The sequence below is a fragment of the Gavialis gangeticus genome, unplaced genomic scaffold (assembly GCF_001723915.1).
Source record: "Gavialis gangeticus isolate Ggan-Ray unplaced genomic scaffold, GavGan_comp1, whole genome shotgun sequence".
Lineage (NCBI taxonomy): Eukaryota > Metazoa > Chordata > Crocodylia > Gavialidae > Gavialis > Gavialis gangeticus.
Window position 1 is genome coordinate 56,659,284 of NW_017729034.1, and position 19,645 is coordinate 56,678,928.

General features: G+C 41.2%; 1 protein-coding gene across 1 annotated transcript in view; it reads right to left on the reverse strand.

Annotated features, from left to right (window-relative positions):
• Positions 1-19,645, reverse strand: part of NUP133 (nucleoporin 133) — a 61,206-nt gene that overhangs the window by 22,920 nt on the left and 18,641 nt on the right. Inside the window, exons 10-18 of the mRNA XM_019527365.1 lie at positions 18,620-18,764; positions 17,875-18,032; positions 15,664-15,755; positions 14,234-14,397; positions 12,054-12,148; positions 11,731-11,955; positions 9,641-9,763; positions 5,193-5,292; positions 2,726-2,977 (exon numbers count right to left, since the gene is read on the reverse strand). Of these exons, the coding sequence (XP_019382910.1) occupies positions 2,726-2,977; positions 5,193-5,292; positions 9,641-9,763; positions 11,731-11,955; positions 12,054-12,148; positions 14,234-14,397; positions 15,664-15,755; positions 17,875-18,032; positions 18,620-18,764 (1,354 nt within the window). The remainder of the gene's footprint in view (positions 1-2,725; positions 2,978-5,192; positions 5,293-9,640; positions 9,764-11,730; positions 11,956-12,053; positions 12,149-14,233; positions 14,398-15,663; positions 15,756-17,874; positions 18,033-18,619; positions 18,765-19,645) is intronic.

A 19,645-nucleotide genomic window follows, 5' to 3' on the forward strand; every position in this document is an offset into this window, starting at 1 on the left:
AGTCAGGCACCACAAGTGAGAAAGCTGGAGGCTAAGACATGTTAATGAGCAAAAAGTTATAAGGATTAATAGGCATATTCAAGAACTATTAACCATCCTCTTGGCCTAATTATTTCCATTTTGATTCAGTTAAAACAAGAAAAATATACAAGTGATTCAAACATCTTCAGATACTGCCAGTAAATTAAAACATTAAACTGAATATAGTTACAGAACTTTTAACTTTGTTTACCAGCTACCAGAATATATGTATTTTAGCATTAAAAAAAACTTATATAACAATTCTATGTAGTTAAAGCTTTTCAAAGACTTCCTTAATGACAATTTAAAAAACCAATACATTTTAATAATAAAAAGTCTTTAATTATATTTGTTTAAGCCTCAAAACATTCAGATTTATAAGATGTACCAAGTGTTGCACTTCTCTCTTATCCTTTATACAAGAGCAATTATATTAAGATTACTCAATCCAGGACACTTTGGCCACATCAAAACAAGTCTTACCTTTGATCATAAAAACAAAATCACATACAATTAACATTGTATATTTTATATTTCTGTGGCTAGATAAACAATATACAACTGTACAGACATTCAGATAAACAGATTTATACAAGGTGGCAAAGACCAACATAGAAAGACACTTGAAAATTGTTTTCCATTCTATGCAGCCACAATTTAAGTCCACAGAATCATGGAATTACAAAAGACCCAAGATCATCTAGTCCAGGCTTGTCCAACACGCGGCCTGCCAAGGCATTTTGTATGGCCCGTGATGCTGTGACAGGAAATGGAAGTAAACATGGTTTACTTTCGTTCCCACCCCTTGTCTCTCCCCCAGCCCCCCAGCAGCTTGACGTTGCCGACACAGTGCGTGTGGGAAGAGGAGTGCAGACCCAGCCCGACTCCTTCCGTCCACAGCACCACGTGTGGAAGCCACCGATCCCGGCCCGGGAGACTCGCCGCTCCCTGCTCCCCGCCTGCAGGTGAGAGGCAGCGCGGCTTGGCCGCCCAGCTCTGGGTCGCTGGTGGAGGCAGAGTGGAGCAGGCAGGTGCCTCCCCCCGCCGGGCCGTTGGCATTGGCTGCACCGTGTGGGGTGGCCTGGGGCTCAGTCAGAGCCTGCGCTCGCTGCGCACCGAGGTGTCGCCTGGCCCCGGCTCCCTCCAGCCTGGCGCAGCAGACCCATGGAGGCGGCTGGGCTTGCCCTCATCATCTGCCTCTGCTGCCTCCTACCCAGCCAGGGCACCACAGGTAGGGCAGGGCTGGTAAGACTGTGCCTCTCCTAGGGCCCGGCCGGTGACTCGGCTAGTGGCACCCATGTGCGTGTGGGAGGCCCCTGCCTTTCACAGTCCTGACCCAGGGTCCCTCACTGCTCCTACCTCCAGACCCGTGCCCCAGTGTGTAGGGCATGGGGAGGTCCCAAATAGCCCCTTGCAGGCTGGAACTCTGCCAGCCCACAAGAGAAAAGCCACAGTTATACGTTTTTCTACTTTAAAGGAGAACCCACTTTTTAAAAGTTTGCTCGGCACACTTTCATATATACTTGAGACCTTCAAATGTCATGTGACATCACTTTCTGATGTGATACGACTTCCTGTGAGGTCTTTGAATACGGCTCGCCGGCCCACTGGGTGATAAAAAGTTCGTGATCTGGCCCCACATTCAAAAAGGTTGGACACCCCTGATCTAGTCCAACCCATTGCCCAGGTACAGGATTCCTCACCTATCTAGTCTTTTCTCAGAAACTTCCCATGAAGACTTCACAACCTGCTTGTTTCATGGTCCTACTTTCTGACACTTAGAAACATTCTGGGGGTAGGAGCTAGATCTAATCTAAATCTGCTGCATCTTAAACCCACTGGCTTTGAGTACTGCCCACTGCAGCAAATGAGAACAGCTGTCCTCCCCTATTCTTCTCAACAATCTTTCAAATATCTGAGAAGTGCAATCACATCCCCCTTAAACTCCTTTTCTCCAGACTACACATACCCAATTATTCACTCAGCCTATCTATATACAACTTGTATTCCAACACCGTTATCAACTCTGTCACTCACCTCTGGAAATGCAGAGCCCAGTACTGCACATGATACCTTCAATTAAAGGTCTAATTAGTATTGAGCAGAGTGGGAATGTCACCCCGATGCACTGAATACATTATTACTACTACTACTACTACTACTACTACAGCTCAAAACTGCATTTGTCTTTTTTGAGACTGCATGATATTGCTGACTCTGGTTGCACTGGTGATCCACCAGTAACCCCAGAACCTTCTCAGCAGTACTACTACTATCTAATCACCATCCTATAATATTCGCACTTGGTTTTTTTTGCCCAGGTGTAGCATTTTACATTTGTCTTAATTGAATTTTATCTTGGAACCAAGTTGTGTTGACTTAGAATAAACATGACGAATTTAGAAAGCAGGATTTTGCCTGGTACATTATTCTTAGATCATTAAAGAAATGGGGAATGCATGCTGCAGTCTATTTATATTGCCAAATCCCCATTAATTGTGAAAATACAATCTAACAACTAATCTCTTGAACAGAAATCCACATGGAAAAATAGTAAACAATGTATGCAACTGCAGTTGCATCTTTAATGCTGTATACTAATTTTTCCTCTTTATCTAATTGTTTGTATTTAAAATTTCTCTGCATCACTTCCTAGCTGAATGGTGAAGCCTTAACATTATAAAGAAGAGAGAGCAGCACTTACGAAGAGGAGACAAGAGTTCTGATCTTTTCTGTACATATTCCATTTCCAGACTGCTGTACCTCTCTTGATCAGCAGGTCGATCCACAGATTTAAGCTGAGAGACATAGCCATCAAGAAAGCAATCTAAAAGTGCCACCAACTGTTCAGCCACAATGCTACGGAGGTTACTGTCCACCTGAGGATACACCACCTTTAGAATTATTCCATGTTGACGTACTATAGCTGTTCGTGTGCCAGCAGGACCACTAGAAGCTTGGAAGAAACAAAAAAACAATATACTTTTAAAAACAGATCTCTTTTATTAAGAAACCAGAAACTTGTATAAAAAATAAAAGTTTAACTTAGAAATGTTTTATTAATTTCAAGATCAAAATGCTGTTGCTGAAGAACTACATCTGTTCTTTTCTTAAATAGTACTAGCATTACTAATTGTACTCCATGAAAACATCCAAAAATTAAAGTACTGATCATCACAACAATGTGTGGGATGGCTGTACAGCTGAACTGTTTAATATTAGGGACGGCTTATACGCATCTGGAAAAGCCTAAAAATTGTGACAAAGGGACTTGCGTGCCTTTCTCTATGGTGTTCTGCTTTCATATTAGTCTGACACTCAGAGAAAACAATAGGAGAAATTCTTGTGACTGGTAAGAGCTAAAATGGAGTGCCCTTGGCCAATGAGAAGTACTGCCCAGGGGAAAAATAAAAATAAAAATCAGATTTTGCTCTGGGAATGCACAAGTACACATTTCTCCAGGTCTTGCAGAAAAGGGCTGACAGAAACACAGCAAGACTTCACCTGGCTGCTGTTTTTCACTCTTTTTCATTCAGTGTACTACGTGACTGAACGTATGAATTCCTATAATAATGTTAAGATCCCAAACAAAACAAAGATGCAAGAGAGAAGTGAATGGAAAGGTATTCCTCTTTCCTAGGACCCCTGCACAGAAACAGAGGGGGCAGTGGGGAAAAGGAGGCAAAAGTATTCACTTGTTAAGAGACAGAAGGGAGTGTCTCCCTAGGGCCCTTCTTTGGAGTTAGGGAAAATAATAAATGTAGGGGTGGCACACCTCCAACTCCAGAGCCATCTATTGGGCCTGGAAAAACAGCACGAGAGTCAGGACTGGAGGAATTTCCAGACTACTCCAGGGGACAAGCAAAGGCTGTAGGACCCTTTGGTTTGCTCATTAGCTTAAGATCCTTTCAGAACTGGAAGGAAAGGGAATGAAGAGTCTTTGCTCTTCCAAACACATCTACAAAGCAGAACTGCACTGGAAGTCTAGTACAGATGGGAAAGGGGGTTCAGAAGCTGCTGCTGGAAAAAGCAAGAACTCGGTCAGGCAAGAGGGATCTGGAGGTGGAAAGTTTATTTGAAGCTGTGTTTGATGTGTGTGTCACACCAGCATGATATACATGCACAGTGAGGGAGAAGGACAAACAGAAAATACAGAAGGAAAGCAAAATTATAACAAGCTACAGAAGTACTCTGGATACAAATGTCACAAACATAAAAGCTCAATGTGTCAGTGCCTGGCAAGAAAACTAACAAAAGTAGTTATTTCTTTAAAGTGTTTCCACTCTTTCCCTTATACTTACTTTTTACCATTAATTATAAGCCTTCCAATATAAAGAGGTTAAGAATTTAGAGGCTAAGAGTGATGGCATACATATACTGCAAAGCAAGGGGATCAAACATACAGTCTACAGACTGGGTCCAGCCCCTGGTGCTGTCCTGTTGACCCACATGCTGTGCTGGACCAGCCCTGTGCTGCCTACTGGGACCGGGTGCTGAGCTACACCACCTGTAGCGCTTGCTCAGGCTAGAGTTCCAGACTGTCCTGGGCAGGTGCTGCATGCCCTAGACCAGGTATGTGGGTAGGGAGTCCAAGGGATTGCTCTGGCCAGGGGGGCACAGATGAGTTTGATACTCCTGCTGTAAAGGAAAAACTTGTTCTGACAAGTTTCTACAGTAGAGTTCCCTCAAACAGCAAAGTACACATTCTTATCATAAAAAGCAAAGGGGAGAGGGGGAAGAAGACTGTCAGTTTTACTCAGTGGCAGAGGTTCACATACTTATTTTAAGAGTAACATTTTGTGTGTCATTGCATATAGTTGCATGAAGACAACCAAATTTTACATGCAAGTTACATACAGAAAACCAAACCCTTTTCAATTAGAAGCCTGACTTATTCATACCAAAACTAGTTCTGCCTCCCAACTTTTACAACTTGTTTTGTAGCCAGATTCTGAGTCTCCAGTGTAAGAGGTTTAAAGAACTATTATCGGTAGTGCAGAAATCAAATCTTCCTCAACAAACTAAAGCAGCAACAAACTACTATTTATGCTAATATAACTTTGTAAGCATCATCCAGTGTAATATTTGCAGTTAGAACTAAAACAAAGACTTTAGAGGATAATGGTCAAGCAGTTTGAAACACATGAACATTACTATTTTTGTATTCTCACCTGTCCATGGAACATATTCAGGTTCCCCTTCTGGGAGGGCTCCCGTTTTATATAAAGAGGCTCGAGAATGGCGATACTGGCTGGCAGCGTGTAGCATATCCTGCATAATGTTAAAGGAACACACCTTAAAATCTTGTCAATTTTAGAAACTGCTTAGGTGACAAAGTAATTCTTCAAGAATTTCTCTGAGTTTTATTTTTTTCCCCTTCCTCACTCCTGTGCACAACCCAATCTGGAGGCAGGAGAAAACACTCAGGCCTAGCAAGGTGCATAAATGTGCAAGTGCTGCAGGACTAAGCTTTCTATGCACACTTGCTGTCACTAGTTTCTTTGCCATGCCACTACTTGCCCAATTCTTTTACAGACTGACTCAGAAAAGTCATCACATGCTCCCAAAATTGGACCAGCCTTTTGTACCTAAGAATTTGCTTCTATACATCTGCTATATACCCATGCCAGTTAGAAAATGTTAAAAAAGCTTTTATCCAGCATAAAATTTCCAAGAATGGAGAGGGAAAATGATAACATCAAAACAGGATGATATTAAAACTGTTTGATAATGTCAAACAGAGGGTGATATTCCCTGACCAGAGGCCCACAGAACAGGGGGAAGGTAATGTTCTGGGCTGATTTCATGTAGGCTAAGTGAGGGATCTTCTACAACACTTGGACGTTTTCTGCTGGGCCTGACAACATGCACCTGACAGTCCTGGCTAAACTTATAGCAGCACCACTGGCTAAGCTTTTTGAAGAGTTGTGGAACTTGGGAGTGGTCCCAGATAACTGGAAGAGGGCCAATGTGGTGCCCATCTTTAAGAAAGGGAAGAGGGGTGACCCCGCAAGCTACAGACTGGTCAGTCTGACCTCGATCCTGGGTAAAATATTTGAAAAGTTGGTTAAGGAGGCCATCAAATACAATCTGGCGACGGATGGCGTGCTAAAAAGCAACCAGCACAGCTTTGTTGAGGGTAGATCATGCCTGACAAAACTTGTGTCCTTCTACGACCAGGTAACCAGCCATCTGGACAAGGGACACGAGGTTGATGTCATTACTTAGATTTCACTAAAGCCTTTGATTTGGTTTCCCATTGGATTCTAACAAACTGGAAAGTACTGGGCTGGACAACTGGCTTAGAAGCCACTCCCAGAAAGTGGTGATTGATAGGAGGGCCTCATCCTGGAGAGCCGTCTCCAGTAGTGTTTCCCAGGGATCAGTGCTTGGGCCCATGCTATTCAATATATTCATTAACAACTTGCATGAGGGGGCGGAAAGCACAATGATTAAGTTTGCAGATGATACCAAGCTGTGGGGAAATGCAGGCAGACCAGAGGACAGGGCAAATATCCAGGATGACTTTGACAGACTGGACTTATGGATGGAACGAAATCATGTGAGGTTTAACAAGAAGTGCAAGGTCCTTCACCTGAGTACGAAGAACCCCCACTACAAATATACAATGGGTGGTGGGGGCCAATGGCTGGCACAGCATCTGAACGAGACCTGGGGGTCACAGTCAACTGGAAGATGAATATGAGCCAGAGTGACGAGGCTGCCAAAAGGGCAAATAAAACTCTGGCATGCATCAGCTGCTGTGTGGCCAATAGATCCAGAGAGGTACTCCTTCTCTATTCAGCATTGGCGAGTACTCAGCTGGAGCACCGTGCCCAATTCTGGGCACCGCACTTCAAAAAGGATGTGGATAAGCTCGAGAGTGTACAAAGAAGGGCCACCTGTTTGGTTAAGGGCATGGAGGGTAGAGGCCCTATGAGGAAAGATTCTGGGAACTGGGCTTGTTCAGCCTGAGAAAGAGAAGGCTGAAGGGTGACTTGATAGCTACCTATAAGTACATCAGGAGTACTAGGATAGTAACTATTCAGGAGGGCACCACAAGGATGATGACCAACGGGCATAAACTAATCTAGGGTAAATTCAGGTTGGATACAAGGAAACATTCTTCTCTATAAGGGTCACTAGAATCTGGAACACACTCCCAGCACAGGTGGTGCAGTCACCCTCCTTGGAGGTGTTCAAGATGAGCTTGACATGGTGCCTGTCCAGTCTCATCTGAGCCCAGTAACTTCTGGACTTGATGATCTGACAGGTCCCTTCCGGTTCTATGTTTCTATGAATAACTCCATGCAAAATAGTCAAGGCCGGATACTGGTATCACAATAGCACAGGCTGGATCAAAAACGAACAAAGCTGTTTCAGATGTTTTCCCTGTTTTGCCACAAGGTCAAGTTCAAAAAATATATTATCCCTCAAGAGAAGAGAAATTATTAAGTACTACACATAAGGCATACAGAGCACAAAAGGCATCAAGTGATTGTTGCATTTCCCCCTGTAGTTTACAAACCTTGCTGTGCTTGGATTCTAAAAGAATGAAAAAGGCACTTGACTGATTCTTGCTCAAATCTGTGTATTGTTTCATATTAATTACTAGTCAAAAGGAGAAACTAGCTAGCGTGTCTCTGAGAACTGATTACCAAATAAAGCCACAGCCAACCATATATCCAATGGAGTTCAAAGCCACTAACACGTCTTTGGGTCTTGGAGGAAATGCAAAATATTCTTGTGTTATAAGTACATGAAACTGTCCAGTTATTTTAGTAGCAGCTATACTCAATAAACAATTATGACATTTCTTGACATTTCAGGAGGTCATCTAGTCCAACACCCTGCTCAAAGCAGGACCATCCTAAACATACAATCCCAGCCAAGCCTTTGTCTAGCCAGGTCTTAAAAACTTCCAAGGATGGAGTTTTCACCACCTCTCTGGGTAACCTGTTCTAGTGCTTTACTAATTCCCTAGTGAGAAAGTTCTTCTTAATATGCAACCTAAATTTCCCTTGCTGCAACCCCAGACCATTGCGCCTCGTTCTGTCATTTGGCACCACTGAGAACAGTCTAACTCCATCCTCTTTCTGACCACCCTTCACGTAGTGGAAGGCTGTTATTAAATCCCCTCAGTCCTCTCTTCTCCAGACTAAATAAGCCCAGTTCCCTCAGCCTCTTAGACGTCATATGCTCCAGCCCCCTCACCATTTTTGATGCCCTCTGCTGGACTCTCTCCAATTTGTCCACATCCTTTCTATAGTGGGGAGCCCAAAACCAGCCATGGTACTCCAGATGTGGCCTCATCAGTACCGAATAGAGAGGAATAGTCATTTCCCTTGATCTGCTAGCAACGGTCCTACTCATGCAGCCCAGTATGCCAGTAGCCTTCTTCACAATGAGGGTATGCTATTAGCTTATTCAACTTATTGTCCCCCTAGGTCAATTTTTGCAGGAGTTGCTGTTTAGCCAGTCAGTCCCAAGCCTGCACCAGTGCATGAGATTGTTCCATCCTAAGTGCAGGACTTTGCATTTGTCCTTACTGAACTTCATGAGATTTCTTTTGGTCCAATCCTTCAATTTGTCTAGGTCTCTCCGAATCCTAGCCCTACCCTCCAGTGTGTCTACTACTCCCCGCAACTTGGTACTATCCACAAACTTACTTAGGGTACACTCCATTCCATCTTTTAGATTGCTGATGAAGATACTGAACACAACTGGCCCCAGAACTGACCCCTAGGGCACTCCATTTGATACTGGCTGCTAACTAGACATCAAGCCGTTGATTACTACCTTTTGAACCCAATGATCCAGCCAGTTTTCTATCCACCGTATAGTCCATTCATCCTAACTAGACTTCCTTTGCTTGCTTGCATGAATGTTGTGGGAGACCGTATCAAAAGCCTTGCTAAAGTCAAGGTATATCAACATCCAACACTGTCCCCACATCCACAGAGCCAGTCATCTAGTCATAGAAGGCAACCAGGTTGGTCAGGCATAATTCACCCTTGGTGAATCCACGTTGACTGTTCCTAATCACCTTCTACTCCAATTGTTTAGAAATAGATTCCTTGAGGACCTGCTCCATGGTTTTTCTAGGGACTGAGATGAGGCTGACTGGACTGCAGTTCTCTGGACCCTCCTTCTTCCCTTTGTTAAAGATGGGTACTATATTTGTCCTTTTCTAGTTGTCCAGGATCTCTTCCAATTGCCGTAAGTTTTCAAAGATAATGGCCAGTGGCTCTGCAATCACAGCTGCCAACCCCCTCAGCACTCTTACTTGCATTGCATCCAGGCCCACAGACTTGTACATGTACTGCTTTTCTAAAGAGTCCCTAACCCGTTCTTACACCACTGTTGGCTGCTCACCTTCTCCCCAAACTGTGCAGCCAGGTGCAGTAGTCTGGGAGCTGACCTTGCCTGTGAAGACTGAGGTAAAAAAGGCATCAAGTACTTCAGCCTTTTCCACATCACCTATCACTAAGTTGTCTCCACCATTCAGTAAGGGACCCACATTTTCCCTTATCTTCCTGTTGCTGACCTCAGTTTGCTGAACTCCTGTCTTGATTCCCACCTACTAAGCCCAATATTTTATTTAATACAGATATGATACCTTTATTATGCTGTTCACGTTGACAACTATCTGGGCCCACTCAACTGATTCAATTGGCGTAGCCTTCAAGATTTGTTCTTCCTGTTCTAGTAAGCATTCAAAGATTGTGTTTATCTGGGATACCTAAAAGAAAAAAAAACACTTGCTCTAAGCACAAATCTATCAATCAACAAATAGCAGCCACATGAAAATGTTATTAGGGTCTTAATTAACAGCCCACTAGCATAGAATATACAAAACATTTAAACTGGTTATTTTCATTATCCATAATTTCAGACAATTTTTTCAGAAGAAAAACACAATCTCACATATGGACATACACTAATCTGACTATGTACTGTTGACTTCAGGACTGTCCAACTGTTGGGCTTCTTCAACCTTCTTCTAAAACTTCTGGTAGTGAACTCCATCAGAGAGGCAATACTGGATTATGCAGACCACTGTTATATTCAGGTACCTCGTCCCCACTGATAATGTTATATTGACCTCCGTAGGTGTGTCAGTCACTAGCTCTTCATACTCTGTATATAATTTATCTATAGTTTTTTCCTGTACACTAATATGATGAAAGATCAGTGCAAAATGACTCTGAACTTTGCAACTGAAATGTACCACAACTGAGTCTGTAAACAGATGTTGTATTTCACCTAAAAGAAAGCCTTTTGTGCTGGGATCCTACAGAGGCTCCTGCATATTGTCCTGCTTCAAGTACCTATGCAGTATACAAGAATGTTAGATAAAATGTGTTAACAGCCATCCCCTCCTGCCCCCCACACCCTCCTCTGTCCTCTGTGCACTTCTAAGTTAAGTTATGGCTCATCTAGCTTAGGCTTCATACAGGCATTCAGTTTCTCCTGGGAGAGTCGCTGCTATCCCAGGAGAAACCATAAATCTAAGGATGTTCAGGCTTTTTCTCTCAGAGTAAAAATGACCACTCCAGGAGAAAAGTAACCTGGTAAAAACCAGCCTTCAAGTCACTCCCAGGGCAGAGCTAATGTCTGTAATATGCTGTAGCTTTTCTCAGAAGAGAATTCAGTTCTCCAGCATCCCCCACCTCCCAAGTGAGGCAGCATGTTGCTCGCTCCACTGCTCCAGCAGAGAGCAGAACACACACCCCTTCTCATTTTCCCACACTGTGCTGCAGGGAAACACAAGCTGACCACTGGCAATCAGTCTGCCCATCAGGGCTGCCCTATGCACTACTGTCATCTGTTGCCAAGCAAACTAAGGGGCCTTACAGAGCAAGCTGAAACGTTTGCCCTTGGCTGCACAGTGTCAGCACTGCAACCTTTCCACTCTTTAGGGACTTGGCATTCAAATCTCTGTACATATGGCTCTGGGTAAGTTTTTCTACCAGGAAAACAAACCCAGGAGAATTCTCCTAGGCTATTTGAATATGTATATGCAGCCCTAATTTCTGTTCATTCCAGGAACAATCCTGTCAGGCTGTGCATTCTCTTTGGCCACCTACTGGCAGAGGAACAAGGCAGCTTGGAAGAGCTACACACGTAATGGGCTTTGCAGCTGCTGTCTGCATGCGAGTCAAAAGCTGGGACAATAAAAACCACTTCAGCTGAGACTTCTGTTTACAGTCAGAATGTTTGCCTTAAATTGTAACTAATAATCCAAAATGTTTACCTTACAACCGTAACTGATCACCTGGACTACAAACCAATGCCTTACATGAGGAGTCCCAACTGTCCTGGGTTTTGACCCAGATCAAAATACAAGTGGCAGAGGAACATATTTAGTCTGTTTTGATCACCAAGAAATCATTAATGTCCTTCAGCTCACCCATTAACATAATAATCCCAGCAAACAATTGTCTGGTAAGTAGGAAAATATGCTGGTCTTTTCTACCTTTCTGCAGCTGATCTGTTCAAGATCATAATTCTAATTTAACTATATGAGGTCAGTCAAGATTTCACATTTAGCTGCAAAATTAAGAAAAAAACCATAAAAATCTTCCCTTAAGAAGGGAAATGTGGAAGGTCAAAATTTATTTCTGAAAGAGAAAAAATCTTTACGATACAGGGATTCATGAGGGGAAAAAAAAAGGGTCCCAGTTAATTAAGTGTACTTTGTCTTACCTCTCTGAAGAAAACATCAGCAGGAGTAAGACTCTGCGGAATGTCACAATCTCTTTTATTTAGAGCAATCAATATGGCAGCATTCACAAGATCTGGCAGCCTGGAGTGATGGTTCTTGAGAACAATGGCTGCTGCTAACTTTTCTGCATGTTCACAGAGCAACAGTCGAGTTGCTACTGGCTTCCCTCTCACTGGAAAACTCCCCAGCTGTTCAAATAAGCCAACCTTTGAGGAAGGGAGGGAGAGAAAACATTGTATAGAATGTTCAAAAAAGTTACAGACATAACAGCAATATTTGTGTCAATAGCATTCTAAGACTTTACCTGATGAAGGAAGTCAATGAAGAAGGAATGGGCTTTTGTTTTATCCTCCAGCTGATGAAGGAGAATAAGGGATGTGTTGCTCAAACCAGCTGCTTCTGAAAGGGTACAGGTTAAGATAAAATCATGAGATAAAAGCCCTTTTAAAGATCTTGTTCTGAATTTTAAATCTTAAGTTTTGCAGCTTCTCTCTCTCTCTCCAATTATTACAAACAAGAACATCCCTTTGACAAATAGCTTATTAGGTATCATCCAAACTAATACATAGGACATAACATTTTTTGGACACTTCAGACTATTTTGATTGAGTCTTAAGAGTGAAAAAAAAAAAGCAGCTATTTTTAATATAAATGAAAAAACATGAAAAAATACAGAATTAAAATATCTGTCAGCCTCCTGATCACTGTCTTTTGAACCTGAAAGCTCTTTACAACAGAATCTTGCCATTAATCTGTAAAGTGCCTAACACAATGGAGCCCTTACTTTTATTGTGACCTTTGAACACTACCATAACTAATTCTTTTAAAAGAAAGATAATATTTTGTGGCTTATGAGTTCCCTACGAAGTTTGGAACTTTTAAAATCTTTTCACTTTTTACAATAGTGAACCTGCAGTGAAGATGAGTATTTATTAGAAATGTGTTTAACACACTTATTAAAACCTAATCTACCTCCATCATACTGTACAAGTTACAAACATTATGAACATCCTGGCTTAGTAAAAGTAGAAAGAAATTGGTCCTTCCCCTGAAGGAGAAATCTGGCCCCAGAGGTGGCTATGTAATGCTGTTTTAAGTCTCACACACTTGTACATCCTCACTTCTGTTGCATTGGCTTGAGACACAGGGGCTTGATAACCTTTCTACACAAAGGAGTCAGGTCCTATGGAATCAGTGAATGCAGTAGAGGTTCTCAGGAATATCTGTGTGTTTGACAACCCACTGGGACTCTACCATACACCTACATACTTCCTCATAACTGTCACAGCTTCTGACTGCACTCGATAATAGACTACCAAGATGTGAATCTCCAGAACAGCTGCATTTGCAGTTTCCCTTTTTGGTGACATGGACAAGTTCGTATTTTTACTTTTAAAGTTTTTCTTATTATTTTAATATACTTTTAATCTATCAATCAGTCTTTGCACTAACAGAAAAGTACTGCAGAATACACTTCTCGATAAAATGAATGAAGATTCAGAATACATTATAAATATTTGCATTAGGGATTTCACAGTGGCTAACAGGCTACCAGACAGAAAAGACAGCCCCAAACCAGATAATTTATACATATATGCTACCTATAAAACTTCCATTCATGTCCCTGTTCAGCACTGGGCTTAGAGGTCTAGGGAGGACTCTGAATTCCTTTGAAATGACTGGTAGTTTCTAAGGAAGTATGATTTGGTTGAGAAAGTTACCCAAATTCCTCTAGTAAGAACTGAGAAGGCAAGACCTTTGTATAAAGCTCCTTCTTTCAAAACAGCTAGTATAACAATACAAAGATAACCTTTTTGGGGTTTTTTGTTGTTCTCCCGCCCTGGCGGGGGGGCGGGCTAGAAGATCTACTAGGTCCCTTCCGACCCTTAATCTATGAATCTATGAATAAACAGCAGCACTAAAAAGAGATGAAGAAGCTATTCAGGGTAGAGACTGCCAGGTAAAATACAAAGTAGTCAATGGAAAAATTTTTAATTCCCTTGAAATTCTACTTCAGAAAGTAGGGATGGAAATGAAGAGAGTAGAAGGCAGTGAATAAGTAGTGTGGGGGTGCTGGTGATTATGTAGGCAGGGACGAGGAAGGAGAATCAAGAGGATAACTGGTAGGGAAAGATATATCAAACAACTTTCAGCAGAATTATGTAGATGTAAGCAACACACAGGACTACACTCCATGAAGTAAAGATCATAGAACCACAGAAGTAGGGTCGGAAGGGACCTTGTAGATCTTCAAGTCCGACCCCCTACCTGAGCAGGAGAAAAAACTGGGCCCAAATGATTCCAGCTAGGTAGGCATCAAGCCTCCTCTTAAAGACCCCCAGGGTAGGAGCCAGCACCACTTCCCTTGGAAGTTGGTTCCAGATCCTAGCCGCCCTAACTGTGAAGTAGTTCTTAAGGATGTCAAGATGATCTGCTTTATCTTGGACTTTGCTACACAAAACCCCAAATAAAATTTATCCTCACCTTCAGGTACAGATTCAGCCCATCTTGGGTCAGAAGCAGGGTAGTCATCTACCAAGTCCACACTGATTTGAGTCACTGCTCTATCCAGTTCAGCATCAGGATCCAGGTCTGCATTGGGTGGGAAAAGCTCAACTACCATGCTTTGTGCATTGATTATATCTTTTCTGAAAGAAACAATGAATGCAGGATGTGAACTAAATGAAACCATAAAGTAGAGGGGGGGGGGGAAAAAAAAAAACAACTTTAAAAAGTTTTTTTTATAATTTTTTGTGAAATTCTGTTGGTATCTACCACTATACCTGCCTGTTTTTCATTTAATTATTTGAAAAGCTTCATACTACCCTCCCATGCCAAGCAGGAAGCAGCAGATGGATACAGTCACTTTTGCTTAAAAACCTTCAGGTTTAGTTGTGCATGCTGAAGGCTTCTCTAGTAGGCAAACTAGAAGTAGCATTCAGCACATAAATTCTCATGTTAATGGGGGAAAAGTATGAGCTGAATGTTCCTTTTAGTTTTCCTTTTAGTTTGAAACCTACTATTCAATAGAGTCCTGACTAGATTACACGCAGATGGACTTGCATAATTCTTTTTATCCTGTTGTTAGTTTTGTAAGAGTAGCAGAGATAGGCAGTTGTTCTAGGACTCTGTACAGTCCTTTGATCAATTCTCTGGTCAGCTGGGGAAACATCAAGCATATTTGGAAACATATAGTTTCCAAACTATAACTCACCTTTATTGAAGCTTGCAAAATTAAAATGTAATTTTCCCTAAGTCCTTTTTCTATATAATTCTAAGAACTTACTCTAAGAGACTATTTTTACATATATGCATACTTGTTTAAACTCATTTAAAAACAAACTCAAATCTACAGCTCTAAGTACATTTGCACTGATTACCAAGCAAATCTACTTTACTACCTTCATGTTTGGTTCATGCCACTTTTTCTTTTATCTCCGACAGTTTTTGTCTTACATTTAGATGACACACTTATCAAGGCAGGCATTGTTTCAAGAAGTGCTATGTATACTAATGGCACTCTTAGAAGAAAAAAAAAAAGAAGAAACAGACCTAGCACATTTAAATCAATTCCGTTTTTAATTATAGAATCCCTTAATGAAAAACAAACTTGTCCTCTACTTATAGCTTGACCAGTGGTGACCAACCTGCAGTACAGGTGCCACAAGTGGCAGAGGCAGCCTGTGTGTGTGGCACACAGAAGATCATGGTGGAAGCAGGCAGCCTAGTGACAGGTAGGGCATGGAGCAAAAAGCAGAGCCATAGATTAAGCAGGGAGCACAGGGATGAATCAGGCAAGGGAAGAGGATCAGAGTGGCACTTTGGAAGGGCAGAAGGCTTAATTTGTGGCATGCCTCCTAGAAAAGGTAGATCTACACTGAGTTAGACGGTGACCTCTTATATGTGTTTTGTACCTGCAGTATTGCAGAAAAGCAGCTTTCAGTAACTTAGTCTTATCCTCTTGTGCTATGATTTCTGTTCTTGCAGTTGTATCAAATGCAGGACTCTGAAACAAAAGTAAAAATTTCCACTGAGGGACAAACAGACAAAAGAAAAAACTCATTGTGAAATTACAATAAAATCTCTCTAAAGTAATAATTTAGGAATTAAGATTCCAGTAGAAATGCCAACCACTAAATGGCTATGTTTTCTAAAGTAAACATAAAAAAGCACAAATCATACATTACCATAAAAGAAACATAATGCTTCGACTTCAGTGCAGTTTGGAAATTAACAGTTTACTTAGTTTGCCCTGAAACTTATTCTAAGCTTCATTTTTGTGTAAAATGTCAACATGAGATAGGGTAGAGTTTAGCACTGGGAGGCAACAGTGTCAACAGAATTTCAAAGTAACAAAAACTTACTCCTATGGCATGCTGGAGCATGTTCTCTACCTACAAAAAGACTGGGGACAAAAATAATTGGTTCTGTTCAGCAGAAGTATAAATTGATCTAATCAAAGATGGACACAACTCACCCTCTAAGTGCTAGCAACAAATAATCAGACAGAATGAAGTAAACATAATAAGAACCAATCCTTTCAGCATTAGCCTTCAAAGGATTTGATTCAACTCTTGTGTAATCTCTGTTTTCACTCTAAATGCATTCTGGACAAAAATTCTAAATTTACTGTATGAATTTTTGTTTTGATACTGATAATATATAAGGTCTTAGAAATATACACTGTGTACGTCAAATATAGATACTAAAAATGGTCTCTCTCTAGACAGGAGTTTGTTATGATAAAAGTGTATAATAAAGTACACCGCTATTATATGGCATTTTTCATTCATGAATCTCAAAGACTTCACAAATAAGGTCAAAATCATTATTCCCATTTTCCAGATGAGTGGGCCAAGACACAAAAGCAGTATGCTGACATCATAAAATGCAGTCCCATAAAGACAGTGGAAGTTAACAAGCCAGGGCCATGCAGATACCAGAGCCAGCTCTATACACAATGACTCTGGAACTTGGTGCACAACAGCCACATTTGTATGGCACATTCTAGTTTGAGAAATCTTGATTGCCAACAGAGCTAGTGAGACCAGGCACAATGCCACACTGATGTGGCTATCATCAACTAGTACATGCAGAACTAGCTCAAATATTACTATATCAGTATTTGACAATCTTTTCAGCTTGCAAGCCAAAATGACTCAGCTCTGGTCAGAAATGGATGGGTTGGCAGGTGCTAGGATCAGGCGTCATTGCTGCTTCTCCCTGTGGTGGCAGGGAGAAAGTTCCTGCAGCTGAAGTCCCACATCTATAGGTTGGATTTGGCCCATAAGTCATAAATCACCGACTCCTGCTATATATGGAGCTGTCTTGTTCCATACAGACATATTCAAAAGGGCAACGTCACTTAGCAGGACAGTGCAAGAGCTTGGAAGAGAACCCACATCCAAGAAACAGCATGCTGTTAAAATGAGTAGAGCCAGCTGACGATTAAAAAATTTATATATATAAAAAATAAATTGTATTTACACACAGAGAATAACCTCACAAGTATGGATATAAAAAATCCGGAATATTGAAAATCTGGCACTTTTTAAAACTACGCTCCATCAGGGAGTAGTGGTGGCCAGTTCCAGAGCAGCAGAAGAGGAAGCTTGCACGCAGGGGCTGCCGCTGCCGTCCACCGCTCTGGGACCAGCCACCTGGCTCCAGCCCCCTGCCCCTGCCCCGGGACCAGCTGCCGCTCTGGTTTCAAATATCTTGAATTTTCACATTTCTGGTAAGTGCGCAGTTCTGAGCATGCCAGATTTGAGGTTATACTCTGTGTGTGTGTGTGTGTGTGTGTGTGTGTGTGTGTGTGTGTGTGTGTGTACACACACACACACACTTAATATATTATATAATTAATATACTATATAACATATATTAATATACAGTATATTAATTGCACACATACACACATTAATTACTGTATATATAGATTTTTGTTTTAATTTCTCATTGTGAACATTTTCTTCTCCTTGGAAATTATTTTTTAAAACAATGTTTGGTTTTCAGTTAAATCTCTGCCAAAATAAATTTCCCATGAATAGAAATGTGAAAATGAGTAAACGGATGGCAAATTTTCTATTTTGCCTTAAGAGACTTTGAATTTTCAGACTAAATACCTCATTGTTTGGCCCTGCTACAGAAGATGATAGGGAATCCTCAAGGTCTTCAGGAAGCACAGAAGCATTTTCCCTAGAAAAGATAGTCACAAGCCCACTTTTTCTAGTGAAAAAGATGGGGAGTCCAGTACAGGAGCCTGCTCCTAAAATGCTATCTCCTAAGGGGAGATAAAACAAAACATTTAATAATCATACGATGTTGTATTTATTATCCTGGTCTTATTAGATATGTATTATAGGACTATTACAATATACTCTCTAATTTTCATGTTTAGGCTTTCTCCTGTCAAATTAGTTGCAATCCCACTTTTAGTCAAATCCCTTATTTATTATGGACCAAACAAGAAGAGATGCCTGCATATACATGATTGCTGACAAAAATTACTCCTTTTAATATACCTGCAAGTTAAGCTTTATCCCTACAATGTCTGCTAGTTAGTTCTACAGATGGGGAAAGTGCAAAATAATAAAAGTAAGTAGGTGATGGTCATAAAAAAAAAAAAGATCAATGGCAAAAACTGAGATTAAAAAACTCAGGATTTCTGGACCCCTTAACCTTTTTTCATCCTTTTTGATTATGCTGTTCTCAATATTTAATTTTGAGGAAACTGGATCAAATGAAGAAACTAAATGCCAAAACACACAGTTGAATCTAAACACAGGAGGTGGAAATAAACAGCAAAGTTCTGTCAATAACATTTATTTATTGAGTACATACAATACTGCCTTCCAATTAAAATATTACCTGGTGCACTGAATAGGATTTTTTCATGTGGAAAAGAAATTCTTCCAGTTCCAGTTGAGCAAGCAAAGACTTCATCTTCAGTATACATGTAGGCAGCATGGCTTAAGTAGTCTGGGACCACCAAACAGCATATCAGTTCTTCAGACTGAAAATGCCCCAGATGAATAATGCCATAAGAAATCAAATTACATTTTCTATATAGATAGCTGAAAAATTCCTTTTTTCTTACTCTGAACATGCGTATCATTTGCGTATCAGTGGGAGCAAAAATTTTATTTACAATTTGCCCTGAATATTCAATATCTGTTTTAGGCATCTATTGAAACTTAATATTTTCACAAGAAAAAGGTAGAAGACAACCAATCAACCAATTATTCCAACAGCTTTGTACTGTCCTCCCATTTTACAATCCCATCTAAAAATTGGCCCGCAGAAAAAGTGCCAACCATATAAGGCCAGTTAAGTTAAAAACTCCAAGAACAGATGGGACAATTCAGATGGTTCAGAGAAGGTAAGCGTCTCAGGTGGCCAGAAGGGAGACAGAAACAGACTGCAGGTCTCTATGAGTGTGCACTCCCTTCCCATCTACTCAGAGTGTATTTTAGGGCTATGCAAAGCTTTGGTAGCCAATTCAATTTGGAGGAGATTTGCCCCGATTCAAGAACCGAATCTCCGAATCAAATCGGGAGACCAAAGTAAAAGGTCCGAATCGATTCAAAGCATCCAAATCAATTTGAAAAAGCTTCAGAAAAGATTCAGCCGATTTGGAGATTTGGCCATAGACTAAACAGGCAACTGACAGCTGCCTCCAACTGGTAAATCTGTTGGGGGAGCAGGGAGGAAAGGTGTCTGGGGAAGGGAGAGATTGAGGCTGGGAAAAGCTGCCCTGTGCTACGCAAGAAGGGCTCTGCCATGAGCCCCCAGAACCCCTGATCCCTGCTGCCACAGCCGGTGAGCGTGGGTTTTTTTTTGGTTTTATGGTGTGTTTTTTTTTTTTTTTTTTTTTTTTTTTTTTAAGGGCCAGGG